The sequence below is a fragment of the Anopheles gambiae genome, chromosome 3, assembly GCF_943734735.2.
Source record: "Anopheles gambiae chromosome 3, idAnoGambNW_F1_1, whole genome shotgun sequence".
NCBI classification, from domain to species: Eukaryota; Metazoa; Arthropoda; class Insecta; order Diptera; family Culicidae; genus Anopheles; species Anopheles gambiae.
Window position 1 is genome coordinate 32103638 of NC_064602.1, and position 26087 is coordinate 32129724.

The 26087-nt window shown below is 44.5% G+C and overlaps 5 protein-coding genes across 5 annotated transcripts; 1 reads left to right on the plus strand and 4 right to left on the minus strand.

The window, feature by feature from the left end:
* The first annotated feature begins 1399 nt into the window (after positions 1-1399).
* LOC1271319 (1-acyl-sn-glycerol-3-phosphate acyltransferase alpha) lies at positions 1400-25998 on the plus strand. The gene is made up of 5 exons (XM_061657949.1): positions 1400-3043; positions 23631-23809; positions 23892-24025; positions 24116-24297; positions 24450-25998. Exons 1-5 carry the CDS (start codon positions 3005-3007, stop codon positions 24762-24764), a joined length of 849 nt encoding a protein of 282 aa, XP_061513933.1. The 5' UTR covers positions 1400-3004; the 3' UTR covers positions 24765-25998.
* Positions 10347-11409, minus strand: LOC1271314 (uncharacterized). Its single transcript, XM_061662019.1, has 2 exons — positions 10832-11409; positions 10347-10575 (listed from the first exon to the last, which is right to left on the minus strand). Exons 1-2 carry the CDS (start codon positions 11330-11332, stop codon positions 10396-10398), a joined length of 681 nt encoding a protein of 226 aa, XP_061518003.1. The 5' UTR covers positions 11333-11409; the 3' UTR covers positions 10347-10395.
* On the minus strand, positions 11471-11785 carry LOC133393994 (uncharacterized). The gene has a single exon (XM_061662030.1). The coding sequence runs from the start codon at positions 11783-11785 to the stop codon at positions 11471-11473; it is 315 nt and encodes a 104-aa protein (XP_061518014.1).
* Positions 12119-12617, minus strand: LOC1271315 (odorant receptor 45b). Its single transcript, XM_061657956.1, has 2 exons — positions 12514-12617; positions 12119-12440 (listed from the first exon to the last, which is right to left on the minus strand). Exons 1-2 carry the CDS (start codon positions 12586-12588, stop codon positions 12264-12266), a joined length of 252 nt encoding a protein of 83 aa, XP_061513940.1. The 5' UTR covers positions 12589-12617; the 3' UTR covers positions 12119-12263.
* Positions 14118-14894, minus strand: LOC1271316 (odorant receptor 2a). Its single transcript, XM_061657953.1, has 2 exons — positions 14251-14894; positions 14118-14168 (listed from the first exon to the last, which is right to left on the minus strand). Exons 1-2 carry the CDS (start codon positions 14677-14679, stop codon positions 14118-14120), a joined length of 480 nt encoding a protein of 159 aa, XP_061513937.1. The 5' UTR covers positions 14680-14894.
* Positions 25999-26087: the final 89 nt, after the last annotated feature.

Here is a 26087-nt window from a genome sequence, read left to right on the forward strand (position 1 = left end):
TGGTGGTGGTTGTTAAGGAGCGTCGGTCGTTGCGTGATGGTACTAACAAACGTCCCCACAAATAAGTGGAGCTTATTTGCTCACGAAACACACACAGAGGCGGACACGAGAAACAAATCAAACCACATTTATGCAAACATTGCCGTCTGAAGGTTGAACACAATGCTCAATTGGCCATAATCATAAGAAAACCGAAGCGCACGTCCGCGGCCCAGACGCGTCGGAGGGGGCGGGGGGGAGGACACATACTCATAACCCGTTGTTGGTTTTATCATCATTCGACTTAAACGGTTGTGATGTTGGTGTTGGTGTTGGTTGAAGATAAAGTGGACGGATTGTACTTTTGCATGCACAATCAGGCACACACAAACAGAGTGGTCTCCCCGCGAGGTTTAATGATGGGGCAGTTTTAAACCTCCCCCATTTCCCACTCCCTAAACGGTTGCGCACTCCGGCTAAATGCTATTGATTGTTGATATCAAGACGGAATTGGTGTATTATCCGCTCTATTACGGATAGATTTAAACAAACCATTTTTGACTGGCATTTTTGGGGCGGCAAAAGCCATGGAATTTAATAGTGTTTTCTCCCCCCCCCCCCCCTCTCTGTCTGTGTGTAAACACGTGTGCCTCTCTCCACGCGCGCTTTTGGCTGCAGATGCGCGATTGACGCAATGTGTTTGTTGTTGCGTTTGCGCTTGCACACTTTTTTTGTTGTTGCTGAAGCAATAGGTTAGAAACACCTGAACCTCTCTAAGCTTATCCTTGAACTGACCGAACCGATCGCTTGAACATAACAAAGGCAACAAAAAAGCGAAAAAAAACAGAAGACGTACCTTTCGTAGTCATTATGAGGTGCTGGTGCGATGTTGCGCAGGTGAGAAGCGCTCTAAACGCAAGCTGTTCTATCAAATCGCGTTTCTTTTTTGTGTACTTTTCTTACAAGGCGTTATCTTACAAGGCGTACAGCACAGCAGATAGAAGATAAAACAGGCGCTATCAACACCTTCTTTTTTGGGAGAGATAATTTAAAAGTAAAAAAATGCATTTGTGAAGACAACTCACCGTGATCATCGTTTCCGTTGCGCTGAGCGTTGATTTTCGGCGGTAATCCGGACCGCTGATAACGCGTTTTTTTGGTATTCATTAAAAAAAAAAACTCAAACGTACGTAGTCCAATGTCCAAAATACAAACCGCAAGCAGCCAGTAGCCAGTGGTGATTATCCTTCGGCTGCGGAAGGAAGCACGCGGTCTAATCTTCACTTCCCGGGTCTCTTGTACACTCCCCAAACACATACACGCACACACTCCCTAACAAACACCTACTGTGGTGAATATATGCTCTCCCCACTAATTCTTTTCTACTGTCTGTATCTGTGTGTGTGTCTTTGTAGAGTAACGGCGAGTGACGTTTCAACGGCGGCAGAACCTTGACGGCACGCACGCGCGCGCAACCGCGAACGGCGTGTGGTACCATCAGCGCCCCCTCCGGGGGTACGGACTGCGACCGTACACTCAGTCAACGGATCGCCGTCGGTCGAGGGAGTAGTGTGTGCCAGCCTGTGCCCGTACCTCTCAGCCAGCCAGCTAGACTGTCCCTGCGATTTTTGCGCGCACCGCGGTGTTAGTGGTGACGGACCGGTTTCACGGGGACGGCGTTAGAATTGGTTCCGCGACACTTCGTTCTTTTTTCTTTCTTTCTTTGTTTCGTTCTGGTTCTATTAGTTGCTCAGTTCCGCGTCTTCTAGTGCCCATTGTTCGTACGTTGTGTATTTTTCTAGCGTGCGTGCGTGTGTGTGTTCTAGCGGCGTAGTCGCGGTGTATTTGCGCTATATTAGTTATCGCGCGACGTGCCCCTTTTTTTTGCTGCTACTGCTGCTGCCGTTGTCCGTGAGTGGATAAATAGGGCTGGGGGTTTGCAAAAATATACATCAAATGGTGTGATATATGCGCGAGAGCACAGGGCTTGTGTGGTCAAGTGGACAAGCACAGACGACGGCGACAATTTCTTTTGCTAACCAACCCCCAGCAGCGCAATCAGCATCCCAGGGAGAAGGAGGGTGGTTTTGTTGCCGCATTTGTGCCGCGTTGCCTATTGACGCGTCCGAGTTGCTAATTTGCATGCCGCCGCTGCCTGTGCTACCCCTCCGTGCTACCAGCGGACGCGAAACGGAAGCTTGATCGCCCAAAGCACGCACCAGCCGAATTTGGATGTGTCGCGCCAAGTCCACACCATAGCACAGGACGCGGTGGCGCAAAGCAGCAGGCTGTGAAAAATCGATTAATATTTAATCGTGGCAAAGAGGCGTGCATGTGTGTGCGTGTGTGTGTGTGTTTGTGTGTAGGTACGTCACCAATTCTGACAGCAAACTACCGGCAGGACGAGGAGACCTAGAGAACCCGTTAACGTCATCGCCCGGTTGAAACACAATAGAGAGCACTCCGAGAGTGTGAAGCCGATGCAAAAGAAAATGCATCTCGAATAGAGTTTGTGTGTGTGTGGTTTTGTGATGAATTGCAGTTCTTGCACAGGCTGTGAGGTGTACGTAGTGCAAAGAAACACGAACATCATCGCGCCAATCGTCGACTCAGTGAATTGATTTTATTTCAAGTGCAATTAAGCTTGAACAACGAGCGCGCTCCCCAACCGGAAACCGACTACGACTCTCAGTGTCTCTCTCTCGCGCTCTCTGTGTACTCCAAACCCTCCCCGATTTTGGTGGGACCGCAGACAGGCGGAACTGATACCCCAAGAGTGCTGTGAAAGTGAAGATTCTTGGTGTGTTGTGTGCTACTGCGGTCTCTAACTGTGCAAACTTGTGCCGCTTCAACGGCGCGCTTTCCTGCCTACTGTCTGTAGCACAACGAAACGAAAGGAAAAGTGAGCAGCACGATTAGACGAAGAACCTATCTAGCTAGGGCCACCACTAGGGCCGGCTTCTAACCCGACCCTGTTGTGAAGAAAGAACAATCAACAAGAAGGCAGACAGACAACAGCAACATCATGGCGACGCTCGTGGAAGGAATCATGATAGCGGCGATGGTAAGCAGTTTGTTTTGTTGTAGCCATTTAACCTTTCTTACACACACACACACCTCCCAAAATCGGCGTTCCGGTTGGTCACTTTTGTGGCGGGGCTTTGGGGTAGGTTCGATGGGCAAGTTTTTTTTTCTTAATTTTTGGGGTTTTTGGGCCGATTTTTGAAGGTGATCTCATCACAGATTCTTGCATCACAGCGGGTGGTGGTGTCTTTCAGGGTCAATGGGGAGATGATTTTTGGAGAATTTTGTAACATATACTGGGGTGGGGGTTACCTTGGTAACCTGAAATCGATGCAAATTTGTTTAGTGAAACACGGCCGCCTACTGCTGTGGCTAGTTGGTATTTTGGGATCATGGCTACAGTTGGAGCCTTTTAATATGTACAGCTACAGTTGCTCAATAAATTGATTGTATACTTAAATTTCTTGCAATCATTTTGCAATATTTTGTCCAATTCTCAAGCTAGAGTTCACATTTCGTTGCCATTATTCGATAGATAATCTTTTTGAGCAGTGATTTCGAATATAATCATAATTTGTCAATCACATTTTGGATAAAATGTAAAAAAAAACATCATTATTTGAAGTCAAACAATTGATGGTACATCTGCGATTAAATGAACCTTACTACAGACCTTGAAGGTCTAAATTTAGTATTCTTGAGCAGCGAAGGCCACTGGCCTACGCAGGCTACATGTTTTGGAGATTCTAGTTCGGTAATAGTCATAAGAATATACAGTCGTTGCCGCTAAATGTTGTCCCTAAATCACCTATTTATGTTTCTAAGGCATCAATTTTCGGTCATAAGTCAATTGCTTTATTGACACATTTAAACCTTTTGTCTGAAGCTGTGTATTCCATTTTTTTAATAATCTTTTTTAATAATTAATTTGATAGAATTCAGAATGTATCAATTGTTATGCAAATTTTGAAAGTGTAAATAGATTGAAAAAATCAGCATGTATTTTAAGTTGTAAACAATGTCATGAGAATTAATTGAATTTCATTACAAAAAATCGCAAAATAAAATTACTCTGTTTTCTTGCGCTTTAGTAAGGTACAGCTAAAGTTGTGATATGTAAATAATATGTACATAATATGTAATATGTAAATCTACTGAAATATCTTGTACATTTATCATAATTCCTACAAGAGTCCAAAATCTATGCCCTAGAGCCAAAAGTTAGCAGCAATGATTGTACTTCCCAAGAGGAACGAATAAGTAAATTAGCCTCGTACTCGTCTCGTTCTCGTACTCGTACTCGTGCGTGGTTCTTCTTCTTCGTCTTCTTCTTATTCTTCTTCGGCACAACAACCATTATCGGGTCTATAGTCTCTATAGGCCCTGTTTGTACACCACTTAGGTGAGAGAGCTTGACTTTCAGTGATTTATTGATTACACATAGCATAGGATTAGTCAAGTCCTACACGTATGATGGGTGGGGGGAGGGGAGGAGGGGTCACAGTTCGGTCCCTCCATTTGGGGCTTGAACCCATGACGACGGGCATGCTGTTGAGTCGTACGATATGACGACTGTACCACGAGACCAGCCTCGTTCTCGTACACTCGGACCGCATTTTGATGTGCGGTGGAATGAATCATTTGAAATCCTATGTAAATTCTACATTTAAAGCATACTATTGTGTATTATCTTGCATAATGGCCAAATTATTGCTTAAACACATGTTTTGAATTGAAGTGAATCATTTAATTGATTGACTTTCTTCAATGACATAACATAATTGTCGCAAAAAGTACAAGGATCATACAAACTATTTTTTTTTCAGACATTACAAGCTATCTTAGATTCGTTGGCGCTAAATTTATGCTCCAACCCACCTATTTTTGTCTCTACAGCACCAATTTTTGACAACGTATCACAATTGTTCTCTTTAAGGCATAAATTTTTGTTTCTAATGTATCGATTTTTTTATTCTTGTAGAAATTATAATAAATCTACAATGCAAAATTTACAAAATTTGCAATATTTGAGCAGATGTATGACAACTGTAATTTAAAATTACAAAAATACTACCATGCCTTCGAGCCAAAATTCAACAGCAATGGCTGTAGTATGATAATTCTATGTACCTGTACCACAAATTTAGTGGTACACTGTATGTTTGTTTCCTTCAATCTTTGTTAATATCAAATGGCTGCATTTACCTTATAATAATTACCTTTTTTATATAAATGCACAGAAGGGGAGTGCTTTGCTGGTGAACCTGGTGAAATTACCGTCTATCATGCCCATCATAATTATACGGTCTGTCATTTTAGAGTTTATTATTGAGACACCCTCAGTCAACGCATTCAAGCGTGAAGTTCACTTGGGGGACCTTGCTCTATTTTATTCCTGTTTTTGTTTTTGTGTGTGTAATAAATACTATGTTTTTGTCGGTCTTCAGAACTATACTAGAGAAATAAATTCCCTTTATTTGTAATTTGGGTTATTTGTGTCGTGTTTATTCACTCCCTCCCAAATAAAAAAAACAAGAGCAAAAAACATTGTCATCGAACGATCTTGTTATGCGGAATGGGTCGATGTGATAAAAACAAACTAAACAAAAAAGCAACCGACATCGTACGATTGCCACCGGCCGTGCCGGCACCACCGGAGATATAATTAGAACCGGCCGTGATGGCAATGGTCGACATTTTGGCCCCCCACCCCTTGCTGCCTCTCTCCTAGATAGATAGACGCAACCAACCAACCAACCGACTTCGGGCACAAGATGTCAACAACCGACCTATCGGCATCGATCCGACACAACCGATGTCGGCTGATGATGCTGCTGCTGCTCTGCGATGCTCTGCTGCTGCAGTTCTTCATCCTGCCCATTATCCTGCCTACCGTGGTGTCCGGAAATGGCGCTATTTTTGTATGATAGGACACATTCGTTTAGTGAGAGAATGCTCTCGCTTCTCGGGGTCTTTGCTTTCCCCTCTCTCCATAAAAGGTGCAATGCACTGCACGGAATGAAGTGGAGTGTATGTGAGTGTGTAGTGATAAATATAGTGTCTTTGTGGGAAGGGTGGGGACACAGAACGATATTGGATCGTTAGTAAATCTCCCATTTTTATTTCCAACTTCCAAACCCGGCACAATATTGATTGGTGGCCGACGAAGCAAAACTGACGTCGGATGGTGACAGGATGTCAGGGTGAAGAATAAAGCTCAGAGAAGAAAAACAAACAAATGCTCACAAAAGGATATAACAGAAGAGAAGGAAGAAACCCGATAGCGCTCATTGTTCCATTGGCATACAAAGTAAATCGGGTGGCAGCGCGCGCCATTATGCCCGATCGGTATGAATATTAATATGCAAAAGGCCCGAAGGCCCGAGTGCGTGTTGCTACCACTACTACTACTACTACTTTGTGACCCGTTGTTTGATGTGCCGGAGGGCCGGAGAAACCATGGCGGCCGGGGGACCTTGATTGCTAGAATAATAATGACATGTGTTGTTACCACCGGGGTAAGGCTTCTGTGTCAGGCCCTGCTGTCCGGGAGTCGCGGTGTATCAGATTCCGATTGAATTCCGATCGATATGTATCCTAGCGCTCTATAGCGGTACGGTTTTATTACACTGTTATTCTGCCGGTCTCGTAGTACAGTCGTCAACCTGTACGACTTAATAACATGCCCGTCATGGGTTCAAGCCCCAAATAGAGACCGCGCCGCCATACGTAGGACTGACTATCCTGCTATGGGGGGAATCAATAAGTCACTGAAAGCGCAACTCCACAAGAAAGTGTTACGGAGGCAGGCCTTGGCCGACAACGGTTGTTGAGCCAGAAGAAGAAGAAGAAGAAGAAGTTATTCTGCTTGCTAGTGTATGTGAGCACCCTTAAATTTTGCTTCTAGAAGGCATCCTTCAGCACAATAAAGAACGAGTAGGACTTATTAACCATCTGCAAGGGGTAAAAAATCCCGTCCAAAAAACCTTTTAGCTTGATATAGTTGGTTAATGGAGACAATCGCTACATACATTCTGAAACAGCTCCACATCGACGAAACAAAACTTGCCCGCCTGTATGCCGACCGGCGATTGCGTGCGATGCAGCACCATGCGCAGTCCCTGCTGGATGTCACGGTCCATCGCTGGCCATCCGCAACCGTACACGCTTTTCGAGAGCTCAACTGCCTACGGGACCCACTCGGGGACGTTTATGAGTTTGTGGTTAGTGTTGCTTAAAAATAGACAAAACACGCATATGTCGGACAACGTTACCTGGGTAGAGAGGCGCGTTCCAAAATAACACGCGCTAAACGTTTCGATCGTGATGACGACGAACAGTATCGCAAGATTGAAAAACGCAACACTGAGCTTATCCTTGGCGAAAAAGGGCACACAATCAAATAAGTTAACGTGTGCTTATAACGTTTGTCCAGCGCACTGTGCTACTTACTGCAATGGTAAAGAAAAGCATCATCAAACACCAGATAAAGACACAAAACACGAGCTGAACCATTAGAATGGGCCGTAGAGCCTGCACGAGCAGGGTGATGCAGTTGAGCGTCCGTTGATGTACATGGATTATGTCATGCAGTTCTTCACGGATGGACTTCTGGTTGGGTATTCGGTGCAAGTTGTCAACCTTGAGCATCATAACGTGGAGCAGCATTTCAGCGTACCGAACAGAAGATGCAATAGTTAGCACCTTCATATGCACGGTACAGGCCGTTACGAACATCATCGGCACTATGACTGCGATGTAGAGTGTGTAGTGAAGAATGTTGGTCCGATGCTGAAGTCCGTAGAAATCTTGCTCCATGTGAAGGGAAAATTGCCGATGTGGTGCCACTTGAGAAATTTCCCAGATACGGATAGTGTCATTTGTATCATGGTGAGATTGCCATACGGATTGAAAGTACACCCCGAAGCTGGTTATTACTGGTGCCACAAGGTAGAATACAATTAAAATCATCATCGAGAAACAGTATCTGTTGGTGTAGCGATGGATTCGATGGTTAAACTGCAACAGTTGCTCCCGTACAGTCTGTAGCGGATGATGGTCTCTGTACACTGGAGAAATAAAATGTATCCAACTTCACAGAAAAACGGGCCTACACATAATGCCCTAAATGCGGCAATCTTACAATATTTCGTCAACCTGATGACTTGCTCGATGAACTGTCTGAAGGCATCGTACACCGACCAGAGCGCCATCCCACCGCAGAAAACGTTTCCCACGAAAGCAAGCTCAGCCATTGAGCAGATGAACGATTCCACATCACTGTAGTCAGTCGCAAGCTTCGGTATGGCCACGGTAATCCAGAACGCCACGAAAGCGACCGGATGGCGTACCCGGGTGGTACGATCACCCCAAAACCCAAGCCGCTCCTGAATGTACAGCAGCAGCGGCAGGACGGCACGATCGTTCGGCAACTCTTGGAAAAGCATCCAGGATCTGTACTTTCATTGGTGGTTGGGACTGGTCGAATGTCTAAGGCAGGCAGCGTACTGATAGTTTAGCCAGGAAAAGGTAGCTCATGTTTTACAGCAGGATGAGAAGAAACTTAACGTGTGGGTCACACAAATGTCACAATTGATTGGTGTTTACCTATTGGCTGTTTGTTTTATTCGTGGTAAATGCAGTTAATGTAAGCACTATGTAACATTTGGTGGTGAGAACAAAAACGTTCACTTATAGATGTATTAAGAGCATAAACCGATCGATGAATCGCAGTTCAGGACGACATCACGTCGAAGTTGACAGTTTGTTTTTATTTTTTGTATCAGATTTTTTGTAGCATAGCGCCGTTTAAATGATTAATAAACTCCATTTAAAAGTACATCCTGAAGCTCCACGAAGAAAGAATAGCACTTTTTGAGCATTTGCAAAAAAACAAAAACCTCAGTAAAATGGAATAGAAATTCTTGCTTTCTACTCCGATCAGGGAAAAAAAGTTTGTATGCTAGACGTATCCCGGCCAAACTGATAAGGCTAGTTAGAATGACTATGACCAACGTCATTTGCAAGGTCAGCGTGGATGGAAAACTCTCAGGACCTTTTGCTACCACCAAAGGTCTGCGCCAGGGGGACGGGCTTGCTTGTCTCTTATTCAACCTGGCGCTAGAGAGGGCCATCCGTGACTCGGAGGTGGAGACTACGGGAACCATCTTCTATAAGTCAACCCAGATCCTGGCATACGCTGATGATATTGACATCATTGGTCTGCGGCTCTCCTATGTAGCAGAAGCCTACCAAGGGATCGAGCAGGCGGCAGAGAGCCTCGGATTGCAGATAAACGAGGCAAAGACCAAACTGATGGTGACAACATCAGCGGGCCTATCAATAAATAATCAGAATCTACGTAGGCGTGACGTTCAGATAGGTGAACGCACTTTTAAAGTCGTCCCACAATTCACCTATCTTGGGTCAAAGGTCAGCAATGGCAATAGCATGGAAGCTGAGTTGCGCGCAAGGATGCTGGCTGCCAACCGGTCATTCTACAGTCTGAAAAATCAGTTCACCTCAAAGAACCTGTCGCGACGGACGTAGTTTGGACTATATAGTACCTATATAGTACCGGTACTCACATACGCCTCTGAGACATGGACACTGTCCAAATCTGACGAAACCCTCTTAGCGGCGTTCGAGAGGAAGATGCTCAGAAGGATACTTGGCCCCGTATGTGTGCAAGGACAATGGCGGAACCGCTATAATGACGAGCTATACGAGATACGAGGCGACCTCACTGTCTTGCAGCGTATCAAGCTCGCCAGGCTCCGGTGGGCTGGCCATGTTGTACGCATGGAAACGGACGCCCCACCCGTAAAGTCTTTTAAGGCCGTCCACAAGGACAGAGGAGGCATGGTAGGTCCAAATTAAGATGGCAAGGCTGGGATAACGAACTGTAACTGTAACGAATGTAACTCTCAAATGATTCAATTAATTGTGAGTGAGTTTCTATTCATGCTCTTCCTCATCCAGCTCTTCGCTTAATCCAGCTAAATCCGTGAAATGAGCAAATACAATTTCTAAAAGGTGATGTAATTCAACACATCACGGCTTAAGAAGAATCGCTTAGCTATCTAAGAATCGCACGCATTTATTGTAATGATCTACACTCATTCATGCTGACAAAGCATGTCTGGGAATTGTTGATTCGTTTCTGAAGATCTATTCCCAAACGTTGATTCTTTGTTCAGATGTACTAGAGGAAACATTTGTTCGAAACGGAAAAACGGAGATTCATCAGATTCCAATCCTGTCTGCTTGCGACCTTACATCATTCCCGCCCTAGAAGGCATCCTTCAGCACGATGAAGAAGGAGTAGGACTTATTAACCATCTGCAAGGGATAGAAATTCTCGTGCAAAAACCTTTAGTTTGATGTAGTTGATTAATGGAGAGAATCTCTACATACCTTCTGAAACAGTTCCATATCGACGAAGCAAAATTTACCTGCCTTTATGCCGACCGGCGATTGCGTGCGATGCAGCACCATGCGCAGTCCCTGCTGGATGTCACGGTCCATCGCTGGCCATCCGCAGGCATACACACTCTCAGAAAGCTCCACTGCCTATTACTCCCCGTGGGTGTATATGATAAGTTAGTGTTGCTTATTAATAGCCAAAACAAACACGTACAGATGTGGGACAACATTACCTGGGTAGAGAGACGCGTTCCAAAATAACACGGACTGAATGTTTCGATCGTGATGACGAGGAACATTATTCCGATGTTGATCAATTTTACGCTTAAGCCATCCTTATGAGAAAAGGGCCGAACATTAGTTGCTATGCACAAAACAGTCTCAAACGCGCAGTGTTACTCACAGTAATAGTAAAGTAGAGCATCATCAAACACCAGATAAAGACACAAAACACAAGCTGTAGTAATAGGGCGGGCTGTAAGGCCTTCACGAGCAGGGCGATGCAGTCGAGTGTCCGCTGATGTACATGGATAATGTCATGCAGTTCTTCGCGGATGGACTTCTGTTTGGGTGAGCTGTCCACCTTGAGCATCACAATGTGGAGCAGCATTTCAGCGTACCGAACAGAAGATGCAATAGTCAGCACCTTCATATGCACGGTACAGGCCGTTGTGAACATCATCGGCACTATGACTGCGATGTAGAGTGTGTAGTGCAGAATGTTGGTCCGATGCTGGAGTCCGTAGAAATCTTGCTCCATGTGGAGGGAAAATTGTCGATGTGAAATATCCCAGGTACGGATAGTGTTATTTGTTTGATGGTAAGATTGCCATATGGATTGAAAGTACACCCCGAAGCTGGTTATTACCGGTGCCACAAGGTAGAACATGATTAAAATCATCATCGAGAAACAGTATCTGTTGGTGTAGCGATGGATACGATGGTTAAACGGCAACACATGCTCCCTCAGAGCATCGTCTCTGTAGACTAAACATAAAAATGGGGAAGGCTTTGTTGAAATTAGAATCCTAGCTGAGATATCTCAAGCGTACTTACAGTACTTTGTCAAACTGTTCACCTGCTCGATGAACTGTCTGAAGGAATCGTACTCCGTCCAGAGCAGCATCGAACCGCCGACAACATTCCCCATGAAGACAAGCTCCGCCATCGAGCAGATGAACGTTTCCAGATTGGTGTAGGTAGTAGTAAACTTCGGAATGCAAACAGTAATGCTAAACGCCACAACAACAAACAGATAGCGTACCCGGTAGGATTCACCCCAGAGTCCAAGCCGCTCCTGAATGTACAGGAGCAACGGCAGTACGGCACGGTCGTTCGGCAACGCTTGGAAAAGCATCCAGACTCTGTTCTTTCTGGTGGTTGGGACAGGTCGAATGTCAACCACTGACTGATAAAAGCTCTGACCAGTGCAAGGATAGCTCGTTACACAACACGCCCCGCGACAGTTTAGGATTGGGAAGATTAAAAATACATCATTCAATCGTATATATTTTATTTTATTTAAAGTGAATGAATTGCCAGTCTCGCTGGAAAGCGGTGCGGGAGGAGTAGTGATTCAATTGGCGATATTCACGTTGTATACCCGCACTAACCGACGTTCAGGGGCACTTCACTCCAATGATTCCTGCTTTGCTTGCGAATTACTGCAGCTTGACATCGAGGATAAATGATTGATATGCCTGAGCCACCGTAATTAGAATGCATCCTTAAGCACCACGAAGAAGGAATACGACATGTTGAGCATCTAAGTGAAGGAGAATAAAAAGACAGTCAGAATAATTTAATATAAAGTAACAGCGCGCTCCCCCTCTAATTTATAAACTGATGGCACACACCGCTCCGAACTTCTCCATATCGACGAAGCAAAACTTGGCCGCCGTTAGCCCTACCCGGCGCTGCGATCGCATAATCATGAAGCTGATGTGCTTACGCATTTGCACATCGTATTCGTGCCAGCCGGAAGCGTACAGTGCCTGCCCGACGTTGATGCTCTGTGGGGGTATAGAAAAGCAAAAGTGCAAAACAGAGTTGCAAGAGAGTAAATTTCAATGCTACAGTACATACCTCCTGCGAGAGCTGCGTTCCGAGATAGCAATAGCCAAACGTTTCTATCGACACGAACAGAAAGAGCAGAAACATGTTGATAAACTTTACATTGAAGCCCTAAACATTGGGAGAGATGTTTCATTGTTGTGGCTTTTTTGGAACTCATAAGCATGATTGTAACTCACAGAAACGGTGAAGTAAAGCAACATCATACACCAGATCAAGATGCACAGCACAAACTGCATGAGCAGAAGGGGCTGAAGTACCAGCTCCAGCAGTTCGGCACAGCGAAGCGCTCTCTGATGTAGTACCCATACCTCAGACATCCCGTCGGATCGCTGGCGTACGTCCGGCAGTGTCTTCAGCAGACGAAGCTTTAACACCACAATTTGCAGCACCGTTTGGCAGTACTTGATCATGTTAAAAACAGCCACAACCTTCACCGTTGCGGTGTAGGCACAAAGGTACATGAGCGGCAACATGAACACGGTACTGACGCAGTACCCAAGCAACGAGGTACGATTGTCCAGCCAGTAGAATCCCTGCTCGAGGTAGAGTGTAAAGGCGAACGTGGTGCTGCTGCTATTGCTCGCCGTGTCTGCCATCGCTGCGGTGTAGCCGGCAATGTTACTGCACAACGGTGCAACACAGTACACCGTACAGACGCAGCACATGTAGAGACAGTAGCACAGGGTGTACTTGTGGATCCGAAGGTTCAGATCCGTGAGGTTGGTCCTGAGTAGCATGGGTTGATTGTCTTGGAACACTATACGATGAGGATTGGAGAGGATATGAAACACCGCACAAAGAAAAACCTGCGAATAGCAGTCATGGTATCGTCTTCGCTACTCTTACCAATAGCAGCGAACGCTCGCAATTCGTCGACCAACGGTACGAAGTGATTATAGCACAGATAAAGCTGCAGCATCCCGGCAAACACGTTCGTCTCGAGTATTAGCTCGGTGTAACCGCGGATCGATGCTTCCAGCGTCGGATAGCCGAAGCACAGTTTGGGGATGAGAATGCCGAAAATGTAGAACAGAAACACCGCGACGTACCTGTAGCGATATTGTGGCACGTCCCAAACTCCGATGACCCGCAGTAGGCGTAACACTAGCGGCATTACGTCCGTGACGTCAGTCGGCTTGAACGAAGTCATCGTGCAAATGTTGGCCCTGGTCAGTGTGATATTCACTTATATTCCCGAGGCTTGCTAGGAACATCATCGATCGACTCTGGAGCAGGAAAGACAATAAACAAACAACGACCATTTGCTGGAGCTAAAAAAACGTAGCTCAATTGACAGGCTTTTTACGCAATGTATAATTTAGCTGACAAAACAGATGTCGTTGGTAGTTGACATTGAATTGATTGGGTGTGTCCTTTTTGTTCAAACAAATCCCTTTCGTTATGACATGCTATCTCGGGGTTAAAGTATTTCAAGAAATATTTATTTCAATTCCAATCATACTCTACCGTGCGCAACACACATCGGACATTCAGCTAACGCAGTATGCCTACGCTGTGACACGTAACAAGACGAACTATATGCAGGATTTTGTCAACTTTGGAGTCAAGTGCTCGACGACGCAAATAAATGTGCAATTGCACTATCCCAGGCTTTATATGAAATCCTTCAGCACAATGAAAACCGAGTAAGTTGTCTTAACGACCTGAAAGACAACATGTTTGCAGAATGAGAGAATGCATTCTCGATCGACTATTATTTCCAAACACACTTTCTTTTATTCTCACCTTGGCGAACAGCTCCACGTTGACCGTGATGAAACCGCACGCTGTAATGCGTAGCGGTAGCTGACTGCGGGCCACAATGGTTGAAATCATTTTCTGAATTTTCGGATCATGTTCCTCCCATCGGAACTCGTACGATTGGCGGGCAATGAGCGTACCGGTGGTGGCTAGTTCGGTGCAGAAGAAACAGTAGCCAAACATTTCGAGCGTCATGTTGATCATAATCAACAACCCGTTCATTCCCGTCACATCCAGCCCGACGATGAGGATGTAGAGAAGCGTGAAGCACCAGGTCAGAATGCACAGAGCAAGCTGTACGGTCATTACAAAGCTTAGCGTTTGATTTAGTAGCGCGACACAGCTGAGGGAAAGTTGAATAGGAAATGAATTTGTGATGTACTGTAGAATAGATGCTTGGTAGAAGCACCGCATTACCGAACAGCCCGCTGATGCAATTGAATCACTTTTTTCAACTCTCGATCGATGGCATTTGAGGTGGCGTGGTTCAAGTTATCAACCTCTATAATGACCAGCTGAAGAAGCGTGTTGCAATACTTGATCGTGGTTAAGATGGTAAGCAGCTTTGTGGCATTGTTGTACGAAGCGACAGTAAACACTAGCAGCGCTACTATGCTAAACGCGACATAACCGTACACAGAACTACGATTATCAAGCCAGTAAAACGATTCCTCCAGGTTAGGATAGTACTGGATCGATTGGACCGATCCATTCTCAACACTACCCGATGCCTTGCATATAGAGCGGTACGTCATCAGGCATGGTGCCAGCCAGTAGAAGGTGGCTGTCACCGCTATGTACCAGCAGAACACTACCGACAGCTTTTGTATCTTTAGATTAAACTTGATCAGGATTTGCTCCGACGGGGAATCTGACGGATGAGTCGCAGTGGGGTACACTGAGGATACGGTGTAGTAGAATAAGTACCAGATTGCTATTGCCCTACATGCCAAGCGCACAACTCACCCACATCAACGAAGGAGTCAATCGCGTTTAGCAGATCTCTGTAGTGGCGATGCTGACTGATGAAGCAGAAGAAGCCCACGTAAACGTTGGTGAAAAAGATCAGCTCACTTAAGCCTCGTATCATGGCTTCGGTGTTGGGATAGGGAAAGCACACCTTCGGTACCAAAACGGCAGCAATGTAGATGAACAAATTCAGGAAGTTGATTGCTCCAAAGCGCTTCGTCTCTTGGGTTAATCCGGACAACTTCAACAGACGCTTCACAACAGGCATAACTGCTTTTGGGTCCTCTGGGCTTAATCTCAACATCGCTGTGGAACGGTCACTGGGAAGTGTTTAGCAAAAAGCTACGCCTCCCAATGAAATGTAGCCCATTTTATATGCTCAGAAAAATCTAAGCTCAAGAAACATTCATAATTGATTGGTGAACGTACCCATTGACTGATTGTTTTATTTCAAGCAAATGTGTATGATTTGTGGTAATTGCGGAAGCGCACTTTTTGCTAGCTGTATTGTGGAGAGGAGGTAATTTGAAGTGCAGTAAGCACCGGTGCGCTTTCGATGGCCAAAAGAAAAACAATTGATCGTTTATAAATGTATTTATATGCCTGCGCGATGCAGGGCTAAGGACTAAATCACATGGAAATGGTTTGGTTTTTTTTCCCACGTGAGAGTTGTTGCATCTTGATCTAGTTTGAATGATTCATGCTCTCGGATCGATTCAAAATACAACCAGACTAAGTATTGGCAACAATAAATAAGCAATGCAAAATTTAGAACGCAATTCGTATATCGGTAGAACCTGCCAGTCCAATGTTGCTACAATGATTTGTAGAGATGGAAAAGATATCACTAGAGAGTCCGTCCAGAAGTTCTTTCAGACAGTACAGATTTAGAACCGATTACCAGTATTTAATTGTAATAATGACAGTCTTTTATCTAATTATACAGTGATAGGTTCATCCTGTACCTTACTATGATTAGTAGTGGTACAAATATACGACATGTGTGTAGAGCGAAATAAATGACAAATAATCTGTGAAATTTGTAACACATCCTAACTTTAACAGAAAGGATTTGATCCAATTCTAAAACTCGAAAAGATATATTTGATAACAAATTTTGTGCGCACTTTGTATTACATGTTAATGCTGTGTTTTTTTAAGATCATGGTCTGTTTTCTTTATTTTCATATTACTGATGCCCTCCTTTTTTTTTAATTCATTTAATACTAATTCTGGTAACAATGTCAGCTTATGATGCGAGACGACAATGAAACTATCATGCATCATGACGTTTTCGGTGCTAAATATGCGATGTAACTAGATAACGGCATTACAGTACTTCCGTGCGTTACACAAAATCCCTTAGCACAATAAGCACAGAGTAAGATGTCTTGACCACCTACAAAACCGGATTTTCGTAAATATTCCTGTACATAATATGATCTGTAATGCTGCTGATACCACTGCTACTTACCTTAGCAAACAATTCGAGATTGATCGGGATAAAGCCACACGCTTTAATCTGCAGCGGTGTTTGGCCACGGGCAATAATCATTGCAATCATTTTCTGTACTGCAGGACTATGTTTTTCCCATTGAAACACGTAGATCTGTTGGCTAATGGTCGTTGCAGTATTTGTAAGTTCGGTGCAAAATAAGCAGTAACCAAACATTTCCGATGTCATGTTCATCATGATTAGCAAACCCATCATTGCCGTTACATCCAGACCGATGATCAGGATGTATAGAAGCGTGAGGCACCATGTCAGTGTACCTAAGGCGAGTTGTAGAGCCATTACATAGCTTAACGTTTGCTTGAGTAAGACGACACAGCTACGAAAGTGATAGGTAAGAAAAATGGTCATCTTCTGTCGTTGTGAGACTATTCATCCAGTAGAATTAGCATACCGTATTGCCAGCTGATGCATTTGGATGATTTTTTTGAGCTCTCGATCAATGTTTTCTGGACTTACAAGGTTCAACTCATCGATACCGATGCTGACGAGGTGAAAAAGGGTGCTGCAGTACTTGATCGTGGACAGGATCGTTAGCAGCTTTGTCACATGATTATACGAAGCAAAAGCAAAGACTATCAATGCCACTGCACTAAACGCGGCGTAGCCGCCTACAGAACTACGATTGTCAAGCCAGTAAAACGATTCCTCCAGGTTCGGGTAGTATTGTATCGACTGGATTAATTCATTTCCCATGCTCACTTCTGCTTTGTGTATCGAACTGTACGTTACGACACAGGGTACCATCCAGTAAACAGAGGCTGCCACTACTATGTAGCGGCAGTAGAGCACGGAGAGTATATTTGTCTTAATATTTAGTTTGATTAGGGTTCGTTCTGATTGGGATTCGGGTTGTTGGGATGTTGGGTATACTGTTGATTCAGGAAAAGAGAACGATACAATGTCACTATTGGAAAAAAAGCTTTCAAAGCGAACACTTACCGATATTTACGAAGGACTGAATTTCATCGAGCAGATCTCTGTAGTGGCGATGCTGAACGACGAAGCAGAAGAAGCCAACGTAAACGTTGGTGAAATAAATCAGCTCACCTAATCCACGTATCATGGCTTCGGTGTTGGGATAGGGAAAGCACACTTTGGGAACCAAGATCACAGTAATGTAGATGGACAGATTGACGTAGATGCATCTTCCAATCTGTTCTGTACCCGGTCTGAAACCCGACAGCCGAAGAAGACGCTTTGCAAACGGCATAACTGCCTTTGGATCTTCTGGACGTAGACTCAACATCGCCGCAGCAGCACAACAGCTTTGAAACTGTCAAACGCAACAATTTTATCGTAAATAGCGAAGTATTCCCATCGTCATATGTCAAGATCACACTCATTCATAATTGAATGGTGGTTGATTTATAATGTAAAATAGCATTAGAAACAAACTGGTGTAATTTGTGCCCTTTGAAGAAATAGGATATCATGTAATCGATGGTGGCCGTCTGGAAGCAAATTTAGAAACTTAAAGATTGGCAGCAATGTCTGCAAAGAATCAATGAAGAGTATTTGTGTGTGTGTGTGTGTGAGTGTGTGTGTGTGTGTGTGTGTGTGTGTGTGTGTGTGTGTATGTGTTAAATACAGTAATTTGCCTAATTGTGGAGTTTAAGGCTCATCATATATTACTCTCAACGATATCCTCATGACATGACAAATACTGCAGTTATGACGGATACGTGTGGAAATGCCATATCTGAAATGTATGGTACGTATGATTTGTAGTTTAACCCATATCATCGCGGTCAAGATCAAGGAGCGTATAACAGGGCTATAGCTTTTTGATTAATCAATGCGTCATAGAAAAAAGGGATAGACGAGTTAAAAAAAAACAATCAAATACTAATAAGCAGACTTTAAACTGTGTTATTCAATTGGGCAAAAATCACTTCCTTTATTGGCTCTCGTCAGTAACAGCATACTCTGTTTGGAAAAAATTCTAAGTCTAATTCAAACATTCGAATAAGGACAACAACACACGGTATTAAGTATCCAAACAGAGACGACACATCTGCGTCTTGCTCAGTATATTGCTCGTTGATAAATCACAAATCTCTTTCAAATAACTTGCATATGGTAACATCGGTCCCTAGATGAAATCCTTTAGCACGAGAAGAACGGTGTAAGATGTCTTGACAACCTACAAGACAGGATATTTGTGAAAGACGACTACATGATCTGTATTGCTCCTTGCTACCACTACTAACCTTAGCAAACAATTCGAGATCGATTGGAATAATGCCCCACGCTGTAATCCGTAGCCGTGCTTGGCCACGGACAATAACCATTGCAACCATTTTCTGTACCGCAGGACGATGTCGTTCCCATTGGAACTCGTACATCTGCCGGCTAATGGTTGTACCGGTGGTAGCAAGATCGCTGCAGAAAAAGCAGTAGCCAAACATTTCGGGCGTCAAATTTATCATTATCAGCAAGCTCATCATCGATGTCACATCGAGTCTGACGACTAGGACGTATAGAAGCGTGAAGCACCAGGTCAACATGCACAACACCAGCTGTAGAGCGAATACATAGCTTAACGTTTGATTGAGCAGTGCGACACAGCTAAGGGAATGATAAGGACGAGCGATGGTGATTAGTTCTCGTGAAACAATTGACTGGTAGAAGCAGCATACCGAATTGCCAGCTGATGCATTTGGATGAGTTTTTTGAGCTCTCGATCGATGTGTTCTGGACTTACAAGGTTCAACTCATCGATACCGATGTTGACGAGCTGAAGCAGTGTGCTGCAGTACTTGATCGTGGACAGGATCGTTAGTAGCTTTGTAGTTTGACTATATACGGCAAATATAAATGTGATGAATGCCACTACACTCAACACGGCATAACCCCTCACAGAAGTACGATTGTCAAGCCAGTAAAACGATTCCTCGAGGTTCGGGTAGTATTGGATCGCATGCATCGTACCATTTCCTGCGATGTCTTGTTCTTTGTGAATCGAAAGGTATGTTATTACGCATGGTGTAATCCAGTACGCGAAGGCTGCCACTGCTACGTAATAGCAGTAGACAACGGAAATTTGATTTATCTTAACGTTTAGTTTGATCAAGGTTCGTTCTGATAAAGATTCGGGTTGTTGTGACGATGTACGATACACTTTTGATGAAGAGAACACCAGTAATTGCAATATTGGTATTGGAAACCCCGCTCAGCGAACACTTACCAATATTTACGAAAGATTCGATCGCATTTAGTAGCTCTCTGTAGTGGCGATGTTGAGCGATGAAGCAGAAAAGGCCAACAAATATGTTGGTGAAAAAGATCAGCTCACTTAAGCCTCGAATCATGGCTTCAGTATCCGGGTAGGGAAAGCACACTTTCGGTACCAAAATTGCTGCAACGAAGATGAAAAGATTCAAGTAAATTCTTGTTCCAAGCTGTTCCGTATCCTGTCTGAAACCAGACAGCTGAAGAAGTCGCTTTGCGTAAGGCATAACTGCCTTCGGATCTTCTGGACGTAGCTTTTCCATCGCTGGGCAGCACAATACTCTCAGAACTTCGTTTAACTTGGACATTTTGATCCTAGCTGATCGAAATAGTTGTACAAAAAACAAAACAAAACTGGATGATTGAATGATGCGATTGGCTGATTGTTTTTTTACTTGAGAAAACGGGTACTTTTTGTATGGCGGTTGAAGCAGAAAATAACCCGCTTTTTGCTGGTTGGGCAGTAATTGCGTTTAAATTGCTATTTGTTTCACTAAGCATTCGGTTGTAACTAGAAAGTGACCATTTATGGTCCATATTAAGAAACATTAGATGCATCGTTTAGGACAAAATTACATCATCGTTTTGTGGGAGGCTCAAACTTGCTTAAATGATTGTTCTTATCCTATTTATTAAAAAGCCTTCCTTGGGATATATTTAAAATATATCCACGTAACAAGAACCTATTAATCATGTCTGGAAAGCTGAATGGAAATGGTAACTAGTTCCTAAACCAACTCGCTTTAATGCTGCATCCATCCAATATCCCTCATGTCTGGCAGATGGAATAAAATACTTGCTTGAGAACATGTAACGCCAGTTTATTGGCATCCGTCTCATAGGATGTTCAGCTTTTCTCAGTTTGGCTTTACAGTTCGAAGTACTGTTTCCAGCAAAAGTAAAATGACCCAACAAAAACTAATACTGAATCCAAAACCATTGTCTTTATTACATGTTCTATATGCTTAAAGTAAATCATCTTGTCTTATTTGAGATGAGGATGTTAGCAATTAAGTATGTACAAACATTCGATTTTTCCAATAATTACATAGTAGCACATAACTTCTATATCAGATCTTTCAGTACGGCAAGAACCGTGTAGGAGTGCTTGACCACCTGCAATATTAAAAAAAAAAAAAAAAACAATTTTCGAACTGGAAGAGCTCAGGGTAGCCGTAATGTTACTCACCTTAGTGAATAATTCGAGATTGATCGGGATAAAACCGCACGCCGTAATTTGAAGCGGAGTTTGGCTGCGGGCAATAATCATCGCCACCATTTTCTGTACCGTGGGATGATGCTGTTCCCATCGGAACTCGTACATTTGCCTGCTAACGATCTTGCCCGTGGTGTCAAGCTCGGTGCAGAAAAAGCAGTAACCAAACATTTCAAGCGTCATGTTGATCATAATCAGCAAACCATTCGTGGCGATTGCATTGAATCCAACGATCAGAATGTAGAGAAGCGTGAAGCACCAGGTCAGAATGCATAGGGCTAGCTGCAGAGCCATTACAAAGCTTAGCGTTTGGTTGAGCAGGGCAACACACCTGAAAGGGTAAGACAAAATGGTTGTATCAGATGTGATAGGTTTCAGAGTTCTTGTTGAAGGTAATAGCTTACCGCAGAGCAAGCTGATGCAGTTGGATGACCTTTTTCAGCTCTCGATCGATGGCTTCTGAAGAGGTGTGGTTCAAGTTATCAACCTCAATACCTACAAGCTGTAGAAGAGTGCTGCAGTACTTGATCGTTGACAGGATCGTTAGCAGCTTTGTGGCATTGTTGTACGAAGCAAAAGCAAAGACTAGTAATCCTACTATGCTGAACGCGGCATAGCCATACACCGAAGTACGGTTGTCAAGCCCGTAAAACGATCCCTCCAGGTTGGGGTAGAATCGGATTGGGTGGTTCGTTCCATATTCCGCTTTTGCTTTGAGTACTGAGTGGTACGTCATCAGGCATGGAGTGCTCCAATAAATCAAGCCTGCCGCTGCTAAGTACCAGCAGTAGAGAACCGAAATTTTATTTATCTTAACGTTTAGTTTGATCAAGGTTCGTTCTGATGGGGATTCGGGTTTTTGAGATGTTGGGTATACTGTTGATTCGGAGAAGGAGAACAATATAATGTAGCGGTGGGGAAAAGCTTGGAATGAAAAAACTTACCGACATTTACGAAGGACTGAATTTCATTGAGCAGATCTCTGTAGTGGCGATGCTGAGCGACGAAGCAGTAGTAGCCAACGTAAACGTTGGTGAAAAAGATCAGTTCACTTAAGCCTCGTATAATGGCTTCGGAGTCGGGGTACGGAGAGCACACTTTAGGAATCAATAGCGCTGCAACGTAGACGAGCAGATTGAAGAATATTTTCTTTTCAAGCTGTTCCGTTTCCTGTCTAAAACCAGACAGCCGAAGAAGACGCTTTGCGAACGGCATAACTGCCTTTGGATCTTCTGGGCTTAACCTCAACATGATCGTGATTGCCGCACAGCCACTACGGCACTAACCGCTGAGTGTATATTTTGAAAAGATATTCTAGCTTGTACAGTCGTCAGAAACGACATGTGTACACGACCATTGGAAATCGCTTAGAATTTAAATACGTACCATCAAATGGGGGGAAAAACACACATCTAGCTAACAGCAGGAGCAGGACGTTCCATGCACCTGTTACGAAGTGGATCTGGGCATGCATGTGGGGTGCGCTTATCGAATGAATGTGCACAAAAAGCCGCCTCGTTAAGCATACCACACGGGCGGTTGATTGTTTCATAATCTTTGCCGCCCACCGGGTCCACGATGGATATCTTCGTAAGCCTGCCCTATCGTACGTACTTTGTAGCGCGATATCGCATCGGAGTATTAGAAGATTGAGTGCAGTTGCGTCAGGTGTTGATTGCGTTCGATTCGGAGGAAGAAGAAGAAGAGAAAACACGCTTCCAGTGCGTACTCGCCTTGACGATTTGCTAATCGCACAAGCTTTACCAAGAATTTTGTGCTAATCGGAGTACATCAGCATTAGGGTGTGATTAACTGTGCACCCTGGGGGCCGTCTTGCCGTCTTGGAGGTGCGACAGTGAGTGTAACCCATCCCAGTAATCTTCGGTGATGTCCAAGCAAGGCCGCAATGGCCTTACGGTTATCTCAAAGTGCGAATGACGCGCCGCTGAAAGCAAATCAGTTCAAGTCAACGAACGCCTTGAAGAGAGTGCATCCGTGCTTATCGACTAAAGAAGGGGCTAAGGGGATCGGGTCGGAGCACAAGGTCAAGCATTTTTTTTATCAACTGCTTACTCTTTGCGAGGCGCTATACTATGGCTTGCCGTAGCCTTTATGATTGTCGGCTGTGGAGTTTGTTTACCTTTTTTTGTACGGCTGTTGAAGGCCTTGAATTGTTATCAAACTTCAAGTCCCGGCTGTGTAGTGTGTATTGTATGGAGTAAGAATTGGTAATTAATGAACATTTCAGTTGTGTGAGCATAAGAATCTCTCATCCCCATAAGGAATGCTCTCTTGTCGATATACTCGGGAGGTCACAGCAAATCATTGGAACTAAAAATAGACTCCATCACAACGCTAAATGCGTCGCCCTTATCTGCTCTCATTCATTTGTCTTTTGTCTGTTTTTTTCTTCCTTCTATCTCTCCTCAACAGAACGTCTTCCTCAACAGCCTGTCGCTGCAGGTGGTGGTGGCCCTGATCGTCGGCAGCCTGCTCTCGAGTACGTTCAAGTACCATGCGAAAATGTTTATCATCGTGCTGATGTCGTTCCTGGTGCTGGTCGTCCCAATTCCGCTGTTCCTGTTCAAGCCCCGTTGGCCTCTGAATGCGCTGTAAGGACCTTTCCGACGCGTGATTCCTCCGAAGCGCTTAGCTCCCTAAGTTCTCTCAATATCCCTGTTTTTTTTTTTTCAGAATTCCAGGCATTGTGGCCTGTGCATTTATTCGCCTGTTCGGCGTGGAGTACGAAATCCGTGGCCAGGAGCACATTAACGTGCGAAACGGGGGCGTCGTGCTGCTGAACCACCAGAGTGCAATCGATATCGTGAGCAAGTATCACCCATCCCGTTGGAGGGCACAATCCTGCCTCCAGTGATTTTCCACTTTTAATACTCTTCCTTTTGTTGTGCTTTTCACAGTGTTATCGCGATTGCTGCGCGAGTTCCGCAACATCGTGCCGGTGGTGAAGAAGGAGCTGTTCTACATGCTCCCGTTCGGTATTGCCTCCTACCTGGTCGGGGTAGTGTTTATCGATCGCAAAAATACCGCCTCCGCGAAGGACGTCATGAAACGGGAAGCGGTCGCCATTACCAAAGACCATGTAAGTGCTGTTCGTACCACAAGGGACGCGGCGGCCGGTAACGGCATGAATGAATGATAAAGCGTCGCGCTACACCGACCCTATGCGTGAGAGTGAAAGACAGCTTGCCATGAAATTACATCATCCGCTCTCACTTTGGTGTTTTGTTACAGCTTAAACTGGCCATCTTCCCCGAGGGTACGCGGCACGACAACGACACGCTGCTGCCGTTCAAGAAGGGCTCCTTCCACGTGGCGGTCGATTCGCAATCGATCATACAGCCGGTGATTGTGTCCAAGTACCACTTTCTCGACCACAAGCGGAAGCGGTTCGGGCGGGGCCGGGTAATCATCAAGATTATGCCGGAAATCCCGACCAAGGGCATGACCAAGGCGGACGTGACCGAGCTGACCGAGCGCTGCCAGCAGCTGATGCAGACCGAGTTCGATGCGCTCAGTGCGGAGGCGAAGCAGTACTGCCATAACTGAGGAGCCTGGGCTGCAGTCGAACAGAAGTGGGATGTATCGGGCAATGCGAAAAGCAATAATAGTCGTACTTGTTGTTGTTGTTGTTGCGGGGACCAGTGCTGCCGGTGCAGCTAGTAGTAGCGAGTAGCACACAGGAAAAAAAAAACACTCACCAAAAACAAAAAATCATTTGCCCGAGTGAGCGGAAACAGCACGGGCACGGGAAAGCCGGCTTGGTGGAAGAAGAGAGAGAGGAAGCATTTTCTTGCGGTACTAAGCGAAGAGACAATCTGTGATCAAATCCTGGTACTATACTGGTCATCATATTCGTGCTTCGCGGCGATATTATCAATGGGGAGGATAAAACAAACCAAAAGAGAGAGAGAGAGAGAGAGAGAGAGGGAGAAAGCGGAAGTGGATGCTTCGGGATGGAACACCAAAAAAAAAAACAAAAACAAAAAAAACAAAACTTATCATCATCACACTCGGAAGTGTGTCCGAAAATGGTTCCCGGCAGTTACTATCAGACTCGTACCTGGTACCTGAGTACTTTCCTGAGTACGATAAACAATTTTTCAGTCGACACCATCTGAAAGATGTAGCGCAAGTGGAAAGGAATATGCAAGCGTCGTCAAAACAAGATGCGCAAGACAGGAAGGTAGACGCACTAAAAGACAGTACTAACATACTATACATATACATACGGCAACATCTGTAGCGCATTGTGAGTAGTAGTGCTCTTAGCTAGTGGGTAGTTTAAAAACGACACTCATTCGGTTGTTGTGTTTATGTGCTAAAAAAAAACAAACGAGATAAACAATCAGAGGCAGGCAACAAACTGGGAATATTGTAACACGCGTCTAGCGCGCATTTAAACGAACGAGTAGAGATGTGGAGAAAGAGAGTGCAACACAGGAAAGCTGTAAAATTCGAATCACTGCTAGCCCGCGTTAGGTCGCGTCGTAGTAGAAGTCGCAAAACACAAAAGGATTTGCCTGTGTGACTGCGTGTGTGTGTGAGTGTTTCTGAAACACGTGATATCCTCCTAAGAAATCACGCCAATTATTTACGTTGTAGTGCAACACAAGCAACAAACAAACAAAAACAAAACAAGAGTAGAAGACAAACAACAACAGCAACCAAATTAAACAAGTAAACGGTGAACGGGCAGCAGGAGGAACGTTCAACTTGTCTAGGACAAAGCGTTGTTTAGGTTGGAAATAAAACCAGTAATGGCTAATTTTAGGAAACTACACTCATGGCGCGCGTTCGAGCTTGGGTGTTTAAATGGATGAATGACGTATTGAGAAAGTGTGGGGTCCGGCAGCGGGTTGCGCTGTTAAT